Source organism: Mixophyes fleayi, chromosome 7 (genome assembly GCF_038048845.1).
Source record: "Mixophyes fleayi isolate aMixFle1 chromosome 7, aMixFle1.hap1, whole genome shotgun sequence".
Classification (NCBI taxonomy): domain Eukaryota; kingdom Metazoa; phylum Chordata; class Amphibia; order Anura; family Limnodynastidae; genus Mixophyes; species Mixophyes fleayi.
The window spans coordinates 35933594-35952790 of NC_134408.1; the positions used below are offsets into that span (position 1 = coordinate 35933594).

At 40.5% G+C, this 19197-nt stretch overlaps 1 protein-coding gene across 6 annotated transcripts in view; it reads right to left on the reverse strand.

The window, feature by feature from the left end:
• Positions 1-18862, reverse strand: part of TRRAP (transformation/transcription domain associated protein) — a 112307-nt gene extending 93445 nt beyond the window's left edge. For 4 of the 6 annotated variants that reach the window (XM_075179653.1, XM_075179652.1, XM_075179651.1 and 1 more), the window contains exons 1-18: positions 18780-18862; positions 14817-14969; positions 14342-14391; positions 13637-13747; positions 12087-12191; positions 11911-11994; positions 11693-11749; positions 10451-10576; positions 10072-10149; positions 8199-8287; positions 5868-5964; positions 5622-5760; positions 5200-5278; positions 3962-4196; positions 3445-3763; positions 3264-3361; positions 2398-2592; positions 416-607 (exon numbers count right to left, since the gene is read on the reverse strand). In XM_075179653.1, the coding sequence (XP_075035754.1) occupies positions 416-607; positions 2398-2592; positions 3264-3361; positions 3445-3763; positions 3962-4196; positions 5200-5278; positions 5622-5760; positions 5868-5964; positions 8199-8287; positions 10072-10149; positions 10451-10576; positions 11693-11749; positions 11911-11994; positions 12087-12191; positions 13637-13747; positions 14342-14391; positions 14817-14916 (2154 nt within the window). In that variant the 5' untranslated portion in view covers positions 14917-14969; positions 18780-18862. Of the gene's footprint in view, positions 1-415; positions 608-2397; positions 2593-3263; positions 3362-3444; positions 3764-3961; positions 4197-5199; positions 5279-5621; positions 5761-5867; positions 5965-8198; positions 8288-10071; positions 10150-10450; positions 10577-11692; positions 11750-11910; positions 11995-12086; positions 12192-13636; positions 13748-14341; positions 14392-14816; positions 14970-18756 lie in introns of all 6 variants that reach the window. The other 2 variants (XM_075179650.1, XM_075179649.1) reach the window with 2 other exon arrangements.
• Positions 18863-19197: the final 335 nt, after the last annotated feature.

The window sequence follows — 19197 nt, forward strand, 5'->3', positions numbered from 1 at the left end:
TCTGACACCGCTGCTGAACAGAGCTGTTGGGTAATCACATAGTGGGCTCCAGTGAGCTGGCCCCTAACGCAGTCAGAAGATAGGCTGGTAGTCATCATATTCCAACTGTATTTACCAACACATGCCCAAGCATATACATTGCCCTGTACTAGACACACTGCACACACAAAATAGGAGGTTAGAATTACTTTAAATGATGTTCCCTCAATCATTAACTGTACTCATAAATTTCCTTTCATTTAAATGAGCATTATATTTATTCAGATTCATCAAGAAATATATCAATGGTGTGTCACGCCACAATTATCAACCAGTACTGACTGTACAATACATAGAAAATACTGAGAAACCGCATGACATATTTAACAGATTTATTAATTTAAAGTCTAGTATGCTTTGAGATTCAGCTTTTCACCTTAAGCATTTGCTCGTTGTCTGCAGCAAACAAAGAAACGGAGCCAAACACCAGCTTGAACAGCTTGAGGTACAAGTTGGACAGCTCCACGTTGGAACCCATCTCTGGAAGCCTTTCCAGCAAATACTCCACCAGGATCGTAGCAAAGAGGGCCGACGTGGTGGGGTTTGCCAAGAAGGAATTGGCAACAATCTAAGAAAACAAGACGCGCATTCAAATTAAACATTCCTGGACAAAGAAAACATCCCTCATGACAAATGTTTGCCACATGTAAAGCAGTTGTAACATCGGAGAAGATATAATTATGTCGATGGTACAACAATTGCCTTAGAAGGTTATCTGACAAGTGTCACATTTCTGTGAGCAAGGGTTTTCTTTTCCCTCGTAGTAAAGCACCATTTATATTTCATATATGGGTCTCAACAGTTAGCAATGCACTTGTTTATTCTACAAGAGATCTACAAATCCAACAATGTTGTCTAATAATTCCTGAGCAAAGATTAATGATCCCACTGAACTATAAGAACCACTAAAACTAAAACACAAGTTGGCTTATAAGGGAGTTACTAAGAATAGAAGTTGTGACCATGAAGGGAGTAGTTTTCCTACACATCAGACTTCCATCCGGTAATCCTAGTAAACATTGCCGACAGCCTCTTCTCAGCCGTAATTGCTTTTATTCAGCTGCACAGCAAATGTAAACACAAACTGAAGCATCACAAGTTCTATTAAAGTATGGGAACTATTAAATATAAAATATGTGAGAAGGAGTTATGTAAGGCAAATTGTGTTTTAGGTATAAATGCCCCTTAGATCACAAAACACCATTCCCAACATTCCTTGGTAGGTCAGTATGTGCCCCCCCACAGGGCGTCCCAAACACAACCTCAACAGGATGGGCGAATGGACAGCTAGCTGAGGGAATTGGTACCTCTTCCACAGAATAGGTCTGCAGGATTGATATTCTGAGCTAGTGGGAGTCGTCTGAGTGGAACCACTTCACCCATGTATATGGACCTCGGAAACAGGGCACCCAAGTAACGCTCTTGAATGCTTTGGGGCGAAAGTACAGCCCTAATGGCACAGCCAACAAAACCAGTCGCAAGTAGGGACTCGTGCGATTCCTAGCAGCTAATTGTGATGGGCCCTATCCTAGTTGTCTACACTAGCTTGGCCATAGTTTTCACTTGAGGAAAGGACCACCATAGACTTGTGTGAAACATTCCCCAGGAGACTAATCGGTGGAAGCAGGATATGGGTGAAAAAAGGTTATGACAGAATTAATTCTAGATGTGCCTTACAAGGTGGAATCTGGGAGACCTGAAATTATCTGGCATGAAGTCATCTACAGTATACCCCATAGTTAGCAGTGCGCCTCAAGTAAGATGAATGAGAAATTAGGCTTTTGTCTGTTTCTGGATTAGCAACACATGACTAATGGATTAGCAACACATGACTAATGGATTAGCAACACATGACTAATACATAAACCTTTGTGCCCACCTCAGTGCACTACAAAAGCAATTGATGAGTGATGTTATAGGCAGGATGAATAATCAGTTATTTTCCCAGTGAAACATAACCCACGGTGCAAACCTAGTGCATAAGTAATTGCTGGTATAACTTGGGCTGTCAGAACATAAGAGTCAGTACTGGTATGTAGTGATAGCATGATCCATACAATAACTATGCACAATGGTTTCATACATTGCACCTGTGTCAGAAGAAAGGAAAAGAAACAAAAAAAAAAAAAAAAAAAAGCGCAAGCAAACAGAAAACAACTTAGTTCAGTGTTTAGAAAAATTAAACATAATAAATCTAAACTATTTAATACTGAAACTTTTTTGAACAGCTGTTTTTTGCCTTCTACCACCATGCATTGGTTTACCGAAAACCTGCCGATTGACAGTTGGTACAGGCGTGGGCAATAGGCGATTCATAATTGCCCTGAAAACAATGAGAAAGTCTCAACATTCACACACCTGAAGTGCATAGTTTTTGGAGATCCTCTCCACCATATATGGAACTGTAGTCTGAAAGATTTCCTTGAAGGTCAATGGATTCATCATTGTAAAAACACCAGCAAAATGCTCCAGCACCTCCTTCTCCTCTTTCATCCGCACAGTCTGGCAGTTGGCAACTCGGATGTACGTTTGTCCATTCCCAGCTATCTGGACCTAGAACAAGAATAATTACATTCTTAAAACACAACATTTTCCCAACCATTTAAACTGCAAATTGGAAATGTTGCATCCGATTTCTGTTTGGGTGGCAAACTGCTGGGAACGAATGTTGACATTACTAATAAGATGAGCAAGAAAACGATTTACAGCAGCTCTTTCAGTGAATGCCCCTTAAAAGATGGGCAGTGTAAAATATTGAACCATTTTCCAGCAATAACCCACCTCCAGGATTTTATTAGAGATACTAGGATACAGCACTTTTATATTCAATTATACGTTTTCATAATTTTTGCCATATAGTAAATTGTATCATACTTTGATGTAATCATAGCAGATGTGCAACACCTGGAGGGCATACAATGAAGCTGCTGGTTATAAATTAGCCCTCATTTCCTCCGCACTAAAAGCAAAATAAGGATCTCCTGGATTTTTTATTTGGAAGCCAACTACGGCTCCAGTGGATATTATCCAGAGCCTGGAGTTCAAAGTTCTCCAAGCTGTAAGTAAGGGACAAGTGACTGTTACAGGCTGCAGCAGGGTAGACTACTTGGCCACCTGCATGGATCCTGAGAATGGGATCCTCACATTCTACTACTGCAGGAAAGGGGAGGTTGTTTTGTAGGTAGAACCCTTCTAAGGTCAAGTTCTAGATGTACAAAAGGTACCTGGTATATGTCCAGCGCTTGCATGGCATATTTCACAAGCTTGATATAAATCTGGGTCTCTTTGGGTTGCAGTTGCTTGTTAGGGACAAACTGGGCTTCTGCAAAATAAAAGTATGTTAATAGAAAACAAAAATCAGGCAGTGAACACATTTATATTACGGTTTAAGTACGTATAGATCACCTCCAGGTGCTTTGCATGATGTAATACCCCAAGTTATGGTCTTCACACCGCACACCAAGGTCTTGACCAAGCTCCGGCAGTCTGTCACCTGGAAGGTTTGCTTGTCCTCTTTGTCTTTCTCCCCTTGTTTGTCAAACACCATGAGAGGAACCTGGGTAAGAGGGGTGGAGGGGGCAGCAGGCAAAGCGTTGGCAGGATTGGCTGGAGGGACACTGGCTAGAATGGCATCCGCTGTACAAAGTTCAGACTGGGGCTTACACTTTTTAAAAATGGCAGATAACTGGTAGCGGGCAATGGTGTGGAATTTTAGAACAAATACCTAAAGGAAGCAATAAGAGGTAAGAGATAAAAATAAACAACTCAGCATTGTAGAGGTTTGTAAACATGCAATATGAAATTGGCTCATTATAGAGTAAAACAAGGCTTAATATTGTCTTGAATATCAACATCGGCTTTATGTCCTATTATGTCCTGTATAAAAGCGTGCACAACTACATTAAGAACACACGTTCTTTACCTCCAACATTCTCATTAGAATATCGCGCCCGTTCCCGTTCTCCTGTTCACTCTTTGAGCGGATACAATCCACCAGGTTGAGCAGAAGCTTGCAGGACATAGTCTGGATGCTGCTAGGTATCGATTCATCGTCAATGTTTTTGGCAAAGAGCTGAACAGCGAGTGACAAGTCATTCAGTGGAAGATGCTGTCGGACGTGATGTACAAGGTCTGCTAAGGTGCTATATGCCAGAGGCCTGTGGGCAAAGTAAGTGAGAGTCAATGATCAAACTTTTTTCTTTCTTTTTTTTTTAAATCAGATACATTTTTTTAATTGTTTTTTTCCAAACAAAAGAGAATAGTGTTAAGAACAAATTCACAGACTTCTGACCAAAAAAGTATTTACAACCGGGCAATTCCATATCATATGCCAGAAATAATCAGATAGGGAGCAACATTTTGGACATGATAGGTTACTCCTTCAAACCCTACGATACAGACCAGCGGGGGTAAGAAACACTCTGTGCAGTACATATAAGTGGATTTTGTTGGTAGCAAAGGCAGCATGTGGCATTGCCGAAACTTTTAAGCATATGGGACCACTCCTCATCCAACAGGGGGCCTAGTGATCAAACTTTTAAAACCACCAATCCATATATAAATCTGAAAGCACATAGGCAGTTCATTTTCCAAGTAACTAATCTAGCTACTAAACTTTTATATTATGTAGGTTTGATACAAACATTTAGTATGGATTCATGCATTGTATTTTTGTTTTGTTATGACATTCAATTATTTTTCTCTTTTTGTTTGTGAAATTGTGAATGGCTTATTGTGTTTATTTGGATGTAAGCGGACACAATTACAAATCTTGCCCAGCAGTCAGTCCTCAGTGGGTGACTATATCTGCTGTACTCACTGAAGGAGTCATACTCGCAGCTACAGATATCAGGTAACTAATAACACAGGTAGTTATTCTTATGCAGCACAGTGCAATGCAATTGGGAAGTGAGGGAAAGGGTCAAAGCGCCTACTCCAACATCTGGAGCTGTAACTGGGCTTTATTCCTTCCAACATGACAAAGTTGAGATTTCTGTGCAAACATCTATCCCATATTTGAACCCATGTATAATTTAAATATAAAAAAGATACATTGTATTACAGTGCATCACTTTATAAATACACGTAAACATATACATACTACACACACACTATAAATCTCATTTAGGGTTAATGTATTGGTCAATGTTAAACTCATACCGGAGAGTCTCCCGGGCTGTATATCCAGAGCCAATCAGGATAGATTCATCAAACAGCTTGTCCATGCAGGGGATAAATTCTGAAATCACAGGAAAGAGCCTACTTTAAAACCATCAAGGTGTCTTGTGTAACCTCAGCAAGTAATGAAACCCTTGTAATGGTGTTAAACACAACGGGACTTGTGCCTCGGTGATGTCACCGATCCTAGTGAACTCGTAGGTTCTTAAGATAAGGTGTTCAATTCACAAACTGGCAGCATAAAGTGCATTTAAGTGACAGGTGCGCTGCAACAGATAGTAAACATACCAGTATATTGTTTCACATCATTACAAGTGCATTATATCCTCTATAGGGGAAGTCACACTAAGTAAGAAGATGGGCCACCACATTTACTAATGTGCAGTCATCAATCAGGTACATACGGCTTCTTAAATCCGTACTGAGAATGTGCTTGGCGGCAATGAGCAGTTCTTTCCGGAGGTGGGCCGTTTCAGGGGGGCAGTTGGTTAAAAGTTGCAGCATGCCTTTAACCATTTGCTGGGAATGCTTCGCTACCGTGTCCTGTACAAAAAAGCAACAATGGAGTAGTTAAACACACACCCGTTTATAAAGAACAAAGACAAATCCACACATTCCAAGAGGAGGTGGCTTATAATTATACAACGTACCTGATAGATTCTAATGATGTAAGCCAAAAATGACAACGTTTTTATCTGGGCTGCGATGAAGTCAGCGTAGAGTTCTTTATTGTACAGCTTGTGTTGCCTATATTAAAATAAAAAAACAAACTCAATCAACCATTAAAATGTACCATCAGTAATAATATGCATTCAAGTGATTGATACAATATACATGTATAACATTACCTATGTGCAGCATTAAATAAAATGTTAGGCGCTGCTGAACAATTGTGGAACCTTAATAATAATAATAATATTATATTATTATTATTATTATTAACTAGAGAAACCCAGCGGTAATTAAACTGAAATGTAATGAGTAAATTACTTGAACAGAAATCAACTTTTTAATAAAGTACATTACAAGTAAAATTTTAAGAAAGGAGTATAATGAGCAAATAACTATATTATGGATCACTATATTAAATGAACGAAAGAATTTCTTTACACACTACAATATATGCATTACTTCCTTCATCAAAGTTACATTGCTGGGCATGGCCCCCCACAAGACGCGCTCATATATGTGGCTGCAAAGAACTGTGACAGTTTCCAGACTTCCCAGCAAGTCACATGCTCCAGATCACCCAGCAGGTGCACAGGGAGAGTTCACCAACTGTCACATTTTCCAGAGGACAATGGCAATGCATTGTTGCAAATGGACAATATTTTTCTGCAAATCTACAGACCGAGGGGTAAATTTATCAAGCTGCGAGTTTGAAAAAGTGGAGATGTTGCCTATAGCAACCAATCTGATTCTAGTTATTTATTGAGGACATTCTGCAAAATGACAGCTAGAATCTGATTGGTTGCTATAGGTAACATCTCCACTTTTTCAAACCTGTAGCTCAGTGGTTCCCAAACTTTTGCAGTTCGCGGCACCCTTAGAGTCTCCAAATTTTTTCAAGGCACCCCTCCAAAATAATGACTGAACAGTCCTGTTTTAGAGGTAGTTGGGTCAAAAAGTTGTAATAAGTATTTAGGTCACGACAGAAATACTTATTTAGTTGTATGCAAAAATGCCCCCTGCATCCAGGCACACTGCCCCCTCTGCATCCAGGCACACTGCCCTCTCTCATGTTGCCCCCTCTGTTACGCTGGCCCCCTCCTCTGCCCTCTGTCACGCTGGCCCCTCCTCTGCCATCTCTCACGATGTCCCCCTCCTCTGCCCTCTCTCCCCCTCCTCTGTCCTCCTCCTCTGCCATATGTCCCCCTCCTCTGCCCTCCTACTCTGCCCTCTGTCCTCCTGGTCTGCCCTCTGTCCCCCTCCTCTGCCCTCTGTCCCCCTCCTCTGCCCTCTGTCCCCCTCCTCTGCTCTCTGTCCTCTTGGTCTGCCATCTGTCCTCCTCCTCTGCTCTCTGTCCTCCTGGTCTGCCCTCTGTCCCCCTCCTCCTCTGCCATCTGTCCTCCTGGTCTGCCCTCTGTCCCCCTTCTCCTCTGCCCTCTGTCCTCCTGGTCTGCCCTCTGTCCCCCTTCTCCTCTGCCCTCTGTCCTCCTGGTCTGCCCTCTGTCCCCCTTCTCCTCTGCCCTCTGTCCTCCTTCTTTGCCCTCGGTCTGCCCTCTGTCCCCCTCCTCCTCTGCCCTCTGTCCTCCCTCTTTGCCATCTGTCCTCCTCCTCCTCTGCCCCACGCCAGGCAAAAAAAAAAAAAAAGAAAGAAAACAGAAACTTACCAATCCACGCGGCGCCGGGACCCAGCAGCCTCCTCTCTCCCGCAGCTGTCACTGAATGACGTCAGTGACAGCTGCAGGAGAGAGGAGGCTGCTGGGTCCCGGCGCCGTGCGGATTGGTAAGTTTCTGTTTTCTTTCTTTTTTTTTGGCTGGCCCGCGGCACCCCAGTAACAGCGCCGCGGCACCCCTGGGAGCCGCGGCGCACACTTTGGGAACCGCCGCTGTAGCTTGATAAATTTACCCCTAAGACCTTTAATTTGGTATATGATGTACCCTGCTCAGACAATGGCATCATAGAAATAAGTCACTCATAAAAAAGTCATACTTATGCTAATAATAATAATATGTATTAAACTTTGCACAGGAACTCAAATCAGTATATCTGGCCCAGAAAATGTGAGTAAATGATTAATGAGCATCGAGCATAAAACTTTAACCTGTACCATGAGGTTAATTGTGTCAAATTCCACTAATGCTATTGTTAGAAATACATAAATAAAAGGAAAATATACCAGAAAGATTACGATGTCCAGAAAGTGTCTGTATGGATCCTTACCGAGCAACTATTGCAGAGTCTAAGCATCCATTGTAGTAACATTTTTATTTCTGTACATTACACTAACAAAAGAAAAGTGAACATGCATACGTACCTGGCATTGGTGGAAACCTGGGTAACAATTGTGTTCATTATCAACGGTACAAATTCTGACACCACATTGTGAATGTTTAATTTGTACAGCTGTAGAAAAATAAAAAAAAAAGTACAAAATGTTTCAAAATCAACATGTATTCAGCAAAACACAAAATACTAAAGTGAGCTTTCAAAGGTTAACCCACACCTTTCCAATGCCATACTTAACATAAATGCCGTTACAGAAACCCTTATACAAAGCTGTAGGAAAACATACATTTCATGCTAACATCCATCCCAGCAATCCATGTGTATGTGGTCATATCCTTAAAGGGGAACTCCACGTTTATAAAATGCAGTTTTTGAGGCAGATACATTTACTTTTGTTGACCTTGGTTGCTATCTAATATATATAAGCCTAGCGGCGTGTTAGTGTGTGTGTGTGTGTGTGTGTGTGTGTGGAAAAAACTATTTTCTCAGAAAGGGCTCATCCAATTGACCTGAAATTTGGTATACTGACATTATTTGACAAAAAAATTATAATAGCGAAGTCAGTTAACTTCCATCATCCCCCCTTCCCCCCATGGCAGGGGTAGTAAAGGCTAAATTTACGAGTTGAGGGCTCAAACTAAAACAGGACTGCCGTTTAAGCTAAGATGGCGGCAATTCCCTTTCAAGGCGGCATTTGCCATGTCCATTAACAAGTCACAGGGTCAAACACATGACCGTGTGGGTATTTATTTACCAGAGCCTGTGTTTGGTCATGGACAATTGTATGTCGCATTTTCACGAGTACGGAGAAGCAGTGATGTGAAAGTGCAGGTTATGAATACTGCCCTTCAAGGAAGACTGATTGAGCACAGCGATAAGGTGTTTAGCAGAAACGTTGTGTATCGAGAGGTTTTAGAACAGTAAGACGATGGAGATTAAAGATGTGGCGATGAAGATGAAGGATGAGGTGATGGAGAAGAATGACGAGGTGGTGACGTGTGGACAAAACCACGTTAAAAAAGGGCGCTTACGTCGGGAAGTAACGCTCTTCCCCTGAGGAGGCCTGGCCTAGCCCCAAATGCATGACAAGAACCTTTTTAACACCTTAAGTAGCTTGATTTGACTAGAATGCATGAGTATCATGCACGGGTTAACTTGTAACAGATAAGTTACAGCAGCTCTGTTTTCATATTGACGGCAATCAAAAAAACAAATCTGCCTCGATAATAGAATTACCTAAATGTGGACTTTTAAGTGGACCCAAAAGTAGAACAATTATCATATTTAAGCATTTCTGTTATCACCTATTGCTTTACAGCACAATTTAGAATTATGAATGAAACTAGTATTACCAATTATTAGTATTGAAATATCTGAAAATATTTACCGCACATGGAAGTTTTAGTTTCACACTGATACTTAGGGGCATATTCAATTGTCGGCGGAAACGCCAAAAATCTCGCGTTCGGCGCACTATTACCGTTATTACGGTAATAGTGCACGTGAAAACCGTTATTACGGTAGTTTTCTCGCTGGATTTCAGCTCGCAGCTCCCAGAGATGAAATCCAGCTAACTATTACCGTAATAATGGTAGTAGTTTTTACGCGGCGGGATATTCTAACAATTGAATATGCCCCTTGGAGTCAAAACTCCTTTGAGCATCACGGCTTGATACCATAGCAAACAGATTACTAGAATACACCTTGAAGGGAGGAATATAATAATAATAATACAATACGTAATCAAAACTATACACTTTATGTAATCAAATAATGACACCATTCATGTGGATTTTTAGAACATTCTAAACAATGTACACCGATCATAATTTGCCTTTAAATAGATTCTGTTTACAATGACACAAACTTTCTGGTAGTAATCTACTGAGGATCTGCCTTACCTGGTACATGAGTACAACTATTATTGGCAGCTCCGCCAGCACCTTAAGGGAGAGGGATCCCTTTGGGATGATTGTATGCTGCAAGAAGAAGAAAGGAGCAGGCCATGAGTGTATGTATATATATATATATATATATATATATATATATATTTATATATATATATATATATATATATATATCTCTACACACACACACACAAATACCTACATACACATGTATACATACATATACACACACACACACACACTGTCACTATACACAGAAAAGTAAAGTCATTATTTTTGCACGCATACATCTTACATTTGCACTATTGACTTTCATATTTTAACAGAAGCACTTGAGAGAGTAGATCGCGGTCCTTGCATCCGTATTGCTTACCGTTCTAGTTTCACTGTCATCCCGCTCCGGGTTCACTTTGACTACAATTGTGGATATCATGCCGACCATTTCAGGAGCAGGAACGGTGTTTTCGGGGATCACTGGTGGGTTCTCAAAGTAGCGGTTCTTGGATTAGAATGAAAAAGGGCTTCTTTAGCAATCAAAAAAAATATATTCATTTTATCTTTCCCAAAACTCATTATAGAGAGGGAACCACAGTGAAAACGGTGTATAAAGTCTCCTATTGATAAAGGCACAGATACAACCAGGCTAATGTAGAAATGCACTGGAACACTTCTGGTCTATCCAGCATATAGAACACCCCTAGAAGTCAGAGTTTGTGATTACACAGATGCAACGGGTAGAATATAGTAAAGGATTAGGTGAAGAATCTGTGCCCTCTTTGGTTGTTTATCTGTCTAAATAGCTTCAGATATTCCACTGATGTGCAATAAATCCCCTTCCATCAACACAACTTGAAGACCGAAAAAGAATAAGTAGGTCACATAAGTCAATGCAAATAAGGGCTCCTATGCAGGGCACTGGGCCCTGAAATGAGGAGGAGCAATAGAATCACGGGAGGAGGAGTCTATCTGTTTCCAGTGTCCTGCCTCCTAGCGGGGTGAAACATTGTCTGTACCCCGTACAGGAGGTGGAGTAACGCCAACTTTTCCTTTTATTTTGGATGAGTTTAAGAAAATGAAACACATTAAAAATATATTACATGGATCTAGCACGAGGGAAAATCTCCACAAAACAATCCTTGAAACAGACTTAAATTTTAAAATCAGGCTGGCTGACAAAATTTAGCCCAGGGAGGGTCGAGACTCTGCTCAGCAGCCTTTTGGGAAAATAAGAAAAAAATACTGGTGGCCCAGTGACCCATGTAGATGGCCCTCTAGGGGGGCATATGTCTCATTGCCCGCCAAACCCCTTCTAAAATCATTGTTAAAGTTTAAAAACAAAATTAAAATGACAAATTAGTACATCAGATTCTATTGGAAGGGACACAACCTGCAGATGATGGATTCTGAATAAATCTTGCTATAATCCTTAGTAGTCAGTGATGTTGTGACTTAAATTATTTAAACAGCTGCTTACAAAAAAATGTACAACACCCTTATTAGAACTGGTCAGTGACAAGTAGAGCACTGGAAAGCTCATCAGGAATCTTATAGAAGTCCTGTAACAATTAAACAGGTTATAAGCAGGATAATTGCAAGTGAATATCCACATACTTACCACGACCTTTGGAAGCTCTTTATAAATCTGTCTCACAAAGTCTAGAAAATGGTGAATCTAAAACAGATTTAAAGAATCAAATAAATCAACTGCCAATTCCACTGAAAACATCCTATGAATATCAGCGAGTGCTCACGAGATATAAAATGTTGTATATGTTAATGCAGTGACAAAGCAACGACACCTTCATTTCTGACTCAGTGGACAAAGCAGTTTACCTCTTGTGTAATAGGCGGCCGGAACTGCTTGTGTAGCTCAATGATGATTCTCAGACAGATCAGGACGTTCTCCTCGTTCTCAGTCTTCAAGAAGGACAAAAAAGGGTTGGAAATTATTTTACAGCACTAAGAAATGACTGAATACACTACATTGTGTTTAAATATAGTGACAATACCTCCAGGAAGCGGAACATGACGGACAGAACGTTTTTGGTGTGTGGTCGCAGGTGTTCATTGGTAGGGATTCGGTGGATTATTTCTAGGACCAGTTTCCGTAGTTGCTGGAAGAATAAGAAAAAAAAAAAGGGACTATAAAAATTTGTTGCACAAGAATTTTACATGAATCAGAAAATACACTGGCGTTTTTGTTTTTTTCTTTGTACTACACAGAATGGTAGAAAACATCTGGTTGTAATCAGAGTCATAAATTGCTTGGGTTTAAATAATAACTTGAATATTTTTAGTTAGTATGTTCTCCAACTTTGTTGATTTTTCAAAATACTAATTGGTGCCATCTACAGGGCAGACATGCTAAGTAAAGCACTTTTGGGATTTTTATTTCATGAAGGGCATCAGAGAACATGTGCATGACTATTTTAAGATTTCTTTATTTTTTTATTTCATATGCTCATTTTAATGAAAAAACTTGGACAACTCTAATATATTCTAATACTGTAAAATATCAAAATCATAGCGCACAACCAAGGGGGGGAACACTGAAACAAAGTTGCAGCAAATCAGTTTTACACTCCGCACCCAATATGAATTCTTGAGACACACAACACGTATGTAAATCACATTTTGAAGGCTCAAGAGAAAACCTATTTTTGCTTTTAAATCATTAAATTGTGCTGTGTAAGAATTAGGCATTTTAGGTTTGGATAGAGAACACAGACACCACATTCCTTTCACCTGCATGTACATACTCATAAAAACGGTCTCTATCCATATAGACAACAGCAACAGTTGCTACAACATACTTAGAAATGCCTTATAAATAAAAACTTTGATTTGGGCATACATGGTAATAGATAAGTCTCAAACAAGAGGTCAAACAATCCAAAATATATAACACAAGCTATTCAATCCTTTTATACACTAACAGAGAAACAAGAAATGGAAACGTTCCATCATAAATATGTCCTTCACCAAATCTACAACGTTTCTATCAGTAAATATGTCCTCCAACAAATGTGCAATGTTTCCATCAGTAAATATATCCTCCAACAAATGTGCAATGTTTCCATCAGTAAATATATCCTCCAACAAATGTGCAATGTTTCCATCAGTAAATATGTCCTCCAACAAATGTGCAATGTTTCCATCAGTAAATATGTCCTCCAACAAATGTGCAATGTTTCCATCAGTAAATATGTCCTCCAACAAATGTGCAATGTTTCCATCAGTAAATATGTCCTCCAACAAATGTGCAATGTTTCCATCAGTAAATATGTCCTCCAACAAATGTGCAATGTTTCCATCAGTAAATATGTCCTCCAACAAATGTGCAATGTTTCCATCAGTAAATATATCCTCCAACAAATGTGCAATGTTTCCATCACTAAATATGTCCTCCACTAAATCTACAATGTTTCCATCAGTAAATATATCCTCCAACAAATGTGCAATGTTTGCATTATTTCGTTAAAGGTACAAGACACACCCCGACTGCCTGACAAGGCAGCAGGGGTGTAGCGCTGCCTGTCCTTATGTACAATACTGATACCTGAGCAGGTTTCTCCTGAAGGAACTGTACTTCCCCATCTTGTAGGAACGTGAGGAAACGTGGGATGATGTGCTCCAGGAAGGTGGAATACTGGGCTGAGGTGGTCACATTCTAAGAGGAAACAAAAAAAAAAAATACATTGAAAGGTACCAAACACATAATCAGCTACGTGTTCACAAAGTACATAGGTCCCAATATCTCAGAAATAGAAACATCTATTTTCAGATGCTGCAAATATGTAAAAACATTTCTGCAAATTAAGTTTGTGAGAAAACAATACAGTGACACAAAGTTACAGCAATCAGATCTTATCAGTTTTACTCTCAGCACCCAATGTGACCTATTAACACACATGCAGCGCAGACACACACACACACACACACACACACCTGTCACTCACAAAACACACGTCACATTTTGTGGGCTCAAGACTGATATTTTCATCATTTTGCTGTTAAAATCCTTAAATGTAAACAAGAAGTGTAAAAATGGAGTCTCTTAGTGCTTGTCTGATTTCCAGACTATATACCTAAAGCACTGGCATCATAAAGGGTAACCGCAGATAATTGTATCAATAAGATGGATATATATATATATATATATATATATATATATATATATATATATATATATATATATGGCGATATCTCACGTGACACCAATATTGCTGAATTTGTGGCTCCAAAAAGAGCCTTATACACATACCTCAAAGTTCTCACTGACTTCCTGCATCATTTTCAACTTTGTTTCATCCGCTGAAATATTTAAACAAATTAAAAATTGTTAAGAAAACAAAAAAAGAACAGTGCACCAGACATTATCTGTTTTATTCATTGCATGCTCAGGTGTTCATTTTAGGCATATAACAATCATTAAATCCTAATAAATGTGTGTTAACATTGTTTAGTTAAAAAAATCTGACAATCTGGGCATTGCCTGCAGCATTCTGAAGCGTTAACACTCAGTAAACTACAATGGAATTCTATGGGAATGCTCATCAATTACAGAGTACACTAAGCTGCAGGGAAGCTTTGAGATGTGGTAACGTGAGGACAAAACGCAAAGATTAGTTTGTGTTTTAACCGTCTTCCCACTACCTGCATGCAGAAAACAAGGGCTTGTACACAGCACACTCATCTTGTCCCCCCCTTCCCTCGGAAAGCTTTTTCTGGATACATACGTGTGTTGACATCTGTTAGTGCAGCCACAAACTGGAGGTATTTTTTCATTAGGGTGGTCTGGTCGACCACAGTGGGCCCTGTTGGTGGTACGAATGCCATTTTCTTCTTTTGTTCCTTTTATTAGTTCAGTGAGAACGGATGTGTCATCCCACCTGTCAAAGTAAGACATAACCATACAATGAGATGTCACAAATGTGTACTCAAGGTGTTTGCTTCAATCTTTTCAGCTAAATAGTTGCCTTAAGCTGAGTACACACTACAGAAATTTCGACCAACTTTTTATGCCGTGCGATTTTACATGCGATCGATGGTCCGATCGCTCGGTCCATGGACTGCATACACACTAGCCTTGTTTAGGACGATAAAGGGAAGAGCGGACGTCCTTTTAGCGACTTTTTACAGCCATGTTGTCGTGAGCAATGACTGTAATTTCATACTCACTGTTGTGGATCGGTCGGAAGTTTATACACACTACACAGCGAAACGAGATTGGAACGAAAATATTAAATGGTACGACCAACCAAATGAGGCGACAATCGTACATTTGGGCAGACTTTCAACCATCGTGTCACTGCACACACTGACCCGACTTTTGAACGAGCGGTCGTATGTCGGATGATTGAGCCGACTATAAGTGCTATCAGATGTCTATGAAAAGTGTAAACAATATTTGTTCCATTACTACTATCAAGCCAACAGGGAACCAATCTGTGTAAAGACGACCACTTATGCATCTATCGTTGCTTTACACACATTACGATTATTGAGCAGAAAGACATTTGTACTGAACACACAATGTAGGATACCTGTAAGATTGCTGTAAACAAAGAATTACAATACACACATCTTATTACCACTTTGGCCATCTATAATTTCTTGTATTTAATCCATTATCAACCACAGACATGGATATTATAACATTTCTATATAAACCAATTGGATGATAGGATTGATGCTTGCGTGTGCAGTTGAAGGACATGTGACACAAAAGCCTACATACCTTAATAAATGGTGTGGTTTGTGTTTTTAATATATTACCCACACTTATGTTTTCTGTATTACATTGGAAATCTAATACTGAGCCAATATTATTCAATATGGAAGTAATTATCATTGCTTAAAGTTTTACTAAAGGTCACATTGGAGGACTTGTCTTAATGGGCCTGATTCATTAAGGAAAGTTAAGCAAAAAATTGAGTCTTATTGCTCAAGTCTCTGGACAAAACCATGTTGCAATGCAAGGGGTGCAAATGAGTATTATTTTGCATATAAGTTAAATACTGGCTGCTTTTTCATGTAGCACACAAATACGTGATAGCTTTATTTTTACACTGAAATTTAAAGTTGATTTAGACCATGCCCTATCAACTATAAATCTGTCCCCACATTTTAAATTGACCCCCCCTCCAAAGCAACATGGTTTTGCTTTACTTTCCTCTTAATGAATTAGGCCCATGGACACAAGGCATTATAAAAACAGAGCATTACTTTTCTGTAGAACATCAATAGCAGCTGTAATACTGTATTGTAGGCAGGTTATTACTAAAAAAAGAAAACTGATTTCTTGCCAAATGGTGACAGGTCATTCAGGAAAACTGGTGCTTAGATAACGATGCAAAGAAGCGCCTGCATAATAACCACAGTGTGTGTCAGTCATGTCCGGCTCAATGCAACAAGGAGGAGCCCAGACAAACAAAAACAAAAAAAATGCTGAACCCCCCCCCCAATAATAAACTAATTCACATTGGTACAACCCCTGCCAATAAGACACAAGCCCTGCAATGCTGACAGCAGAGAAATCTGTGATCTCTACTAAACAGTTCAAAAGTTTGTACTGGGTGTGTACTAAATCAGGGGTGTCAAGCTCGTGGCCCAAACGCATAGTGTTGGCAGCGCCACCAAGAAACAGAAAAAGAAAATACCAGACACTGCCACGCCCTCCTTCCCTCACACTGAATGCTGGGCGTGAGGTCATCACTCCAAACATGTGCAGTGAGGAGTGCACAGAGAGCAGACACAAGAAGAAGAAAGAAGAGAAGACAGAAGAGAAGAAAGAGAAATAGAAAGGTAAGTGAAGGGGAGCAAAAGTAGCATGATGGAGGGCACAGTGTGAAACAGGGGAGACAAGTGAAGGGGAGCAAAAGCAGCATAGAGGGCGCAGTGTTAAGCATCGGGAAGAAAACATTAAACTTTTGTTTTGCCTTAATAATACACCTTACAAAATTGCATGAGACTTTTTCTTTCGGCTCACAAAATCTTAGACTTTGCTTATTTGGCCCAATTGGGGTTTTGTGCTTGACATGCCTGTACTAAATGTTACGCCTGTATGGACTGACATCCAATCAGAAGTCACTTTCACTATTTCCCAAGTGAACATAAATTTGAATCTCCCACCAAGTTCTAATTGCAAGCGCTCTCCCCTTCCAGGCAGTCAGTGAAGGCAGCACACAACTGCAATCTAATAATTGCAGATGTTATAAGGGACAAAAGGAGCACCTGTGTGGAAGAGTATAACTTTGTACAAAATCCTCAAATGTAATAACTAGTTATTCTACATGTAATGTGCATTAGTTTTTACTTATCCATTGTTCCGACCAACACTATTTGGTGAGCAGTTTTATGCATGACCTCAGGTATCAGTATCCTTCACTATGACAACGTTTCAGTCCAAAGGAGCATTAAATACCTATACTAGTTGATGCTTTAAAGTCGAGAAGGTATTCAAGAACAGTATTGCAGAAAACAGATCCCTTAGAAATGAGTGGCAGCAACCAAGGTGCCATGCTTGAAACCACCTGGATGCCCACAATACACTAAGGGCCCAGCCCATGATACAATGGCAACAGGAAGGATTGCAAACTGTACTCAGGAACATGAGAACTCAAAAAGGATTGTTTATACTGGAAGGTATTGTTTATTTGTACTATAAATTATATTACATAGAACTTTACAGAGAATATTTCATCATTCACATCAGTCCTTGCCCCATTGGATCTTACATTCTAAATTCTCCACAATACCACAGAAGCACAAATATAGATAGATATTTTATTACCATTTATTTATATAGCGCCATTAATTCCGCAGCGCTGTACAGAGAACTCAGTCACATCAGTCATATTGTAAGCATCCAATTTCCCTATTTTGGTACAAGACTGTCGGGTGAAACCCACACAAACACAGAGAACAAACTCCACTCAGATGGTGCCCTGCTGTGAGGCAGCGGTGCTAATCATTGTGCCACCAGGTTTCAGTGGCATGGTCTCTACAGGTGTACCTGACAAAGAGGTCACACACCCCTAAAATGCAGTGCTTTAGACCTTCCTAAACAAACTACTCTTTTTGGGGCTCTCACATTCCAGGGCACAGGCACAGACCCCGGGGCTGCCCGCCAGACGCCTAGGGCACAGACCCCGGGGCTGCCCGCCAGACGCCTAGGGCACAGACCCCGGGGCTGCCCGCCAGACGCCTAGGGCACAGACCCCGGGGCTGCCCGAATCATAGGGCAGACATACCTAGACAGCCCATAGTATGCCTAGCAACTGTCCCCAATACAACCAGGTGGCACTAACCTGCTTGCTGACCATTACCTCACATGCCCACAATACAAGCTTGTCTCAAACACAGTTGGTGCCAGCTGGTCCACAATACATGCTCATTGCATTTAACTCACAAATATACACGTTTCTTCGTCTACAGTAATATATCATACATGAATCCCCTGTACCACCATGCATATTGCTAGCAGATGCTGTTCAGGGTCAGCATTGTAGCTGAATGGCCCGTAGCACCACCCACACACCAATGAATAAATGTGAGCGCTCAGGCCGTACAACCACCCCCAGTCAGTATTCATCACACAAGACGAGAATAAGACCCAAATACCACACCCAACTCCCATCCCGAAACAAATCACCCGCATTCACATCCAACTCTCACCCTGCCGGCCTCGGCCGCCTTACCGGCTCAGAATTTCTCCAGCGGCAGCGAACAGGCATCGGCCAGTCACCACATCCGCCGCCACCCGCTCTGCACAGCTCCAGGATTCCGTCCCAGCAGTCTTTGCGCGCGAGAGTACAGTTTGTGTATATCGCGACTAAAGGCAACGTTTGAACCTAGTACTTTCTTGTGAAATAATCACCGCGAGTCCGTCTTGCAATTGTCATAGTCTTTGTAAATGAAACGAAGGACTGCTATATAATAACGACATACATGTAATAGGGACTATATTTTCGTGCGGAGTGATATTTTTCATAAGACCATCATTTTGGATGGTCTTCCACGTCACCAACACGCGACGGCAGCATGAAAAGTTCGTGTATCATGCTCATTTGCTATTGGGCTTTTTACTGGTTAGGTTACTGGCAAAGATTGATTGTG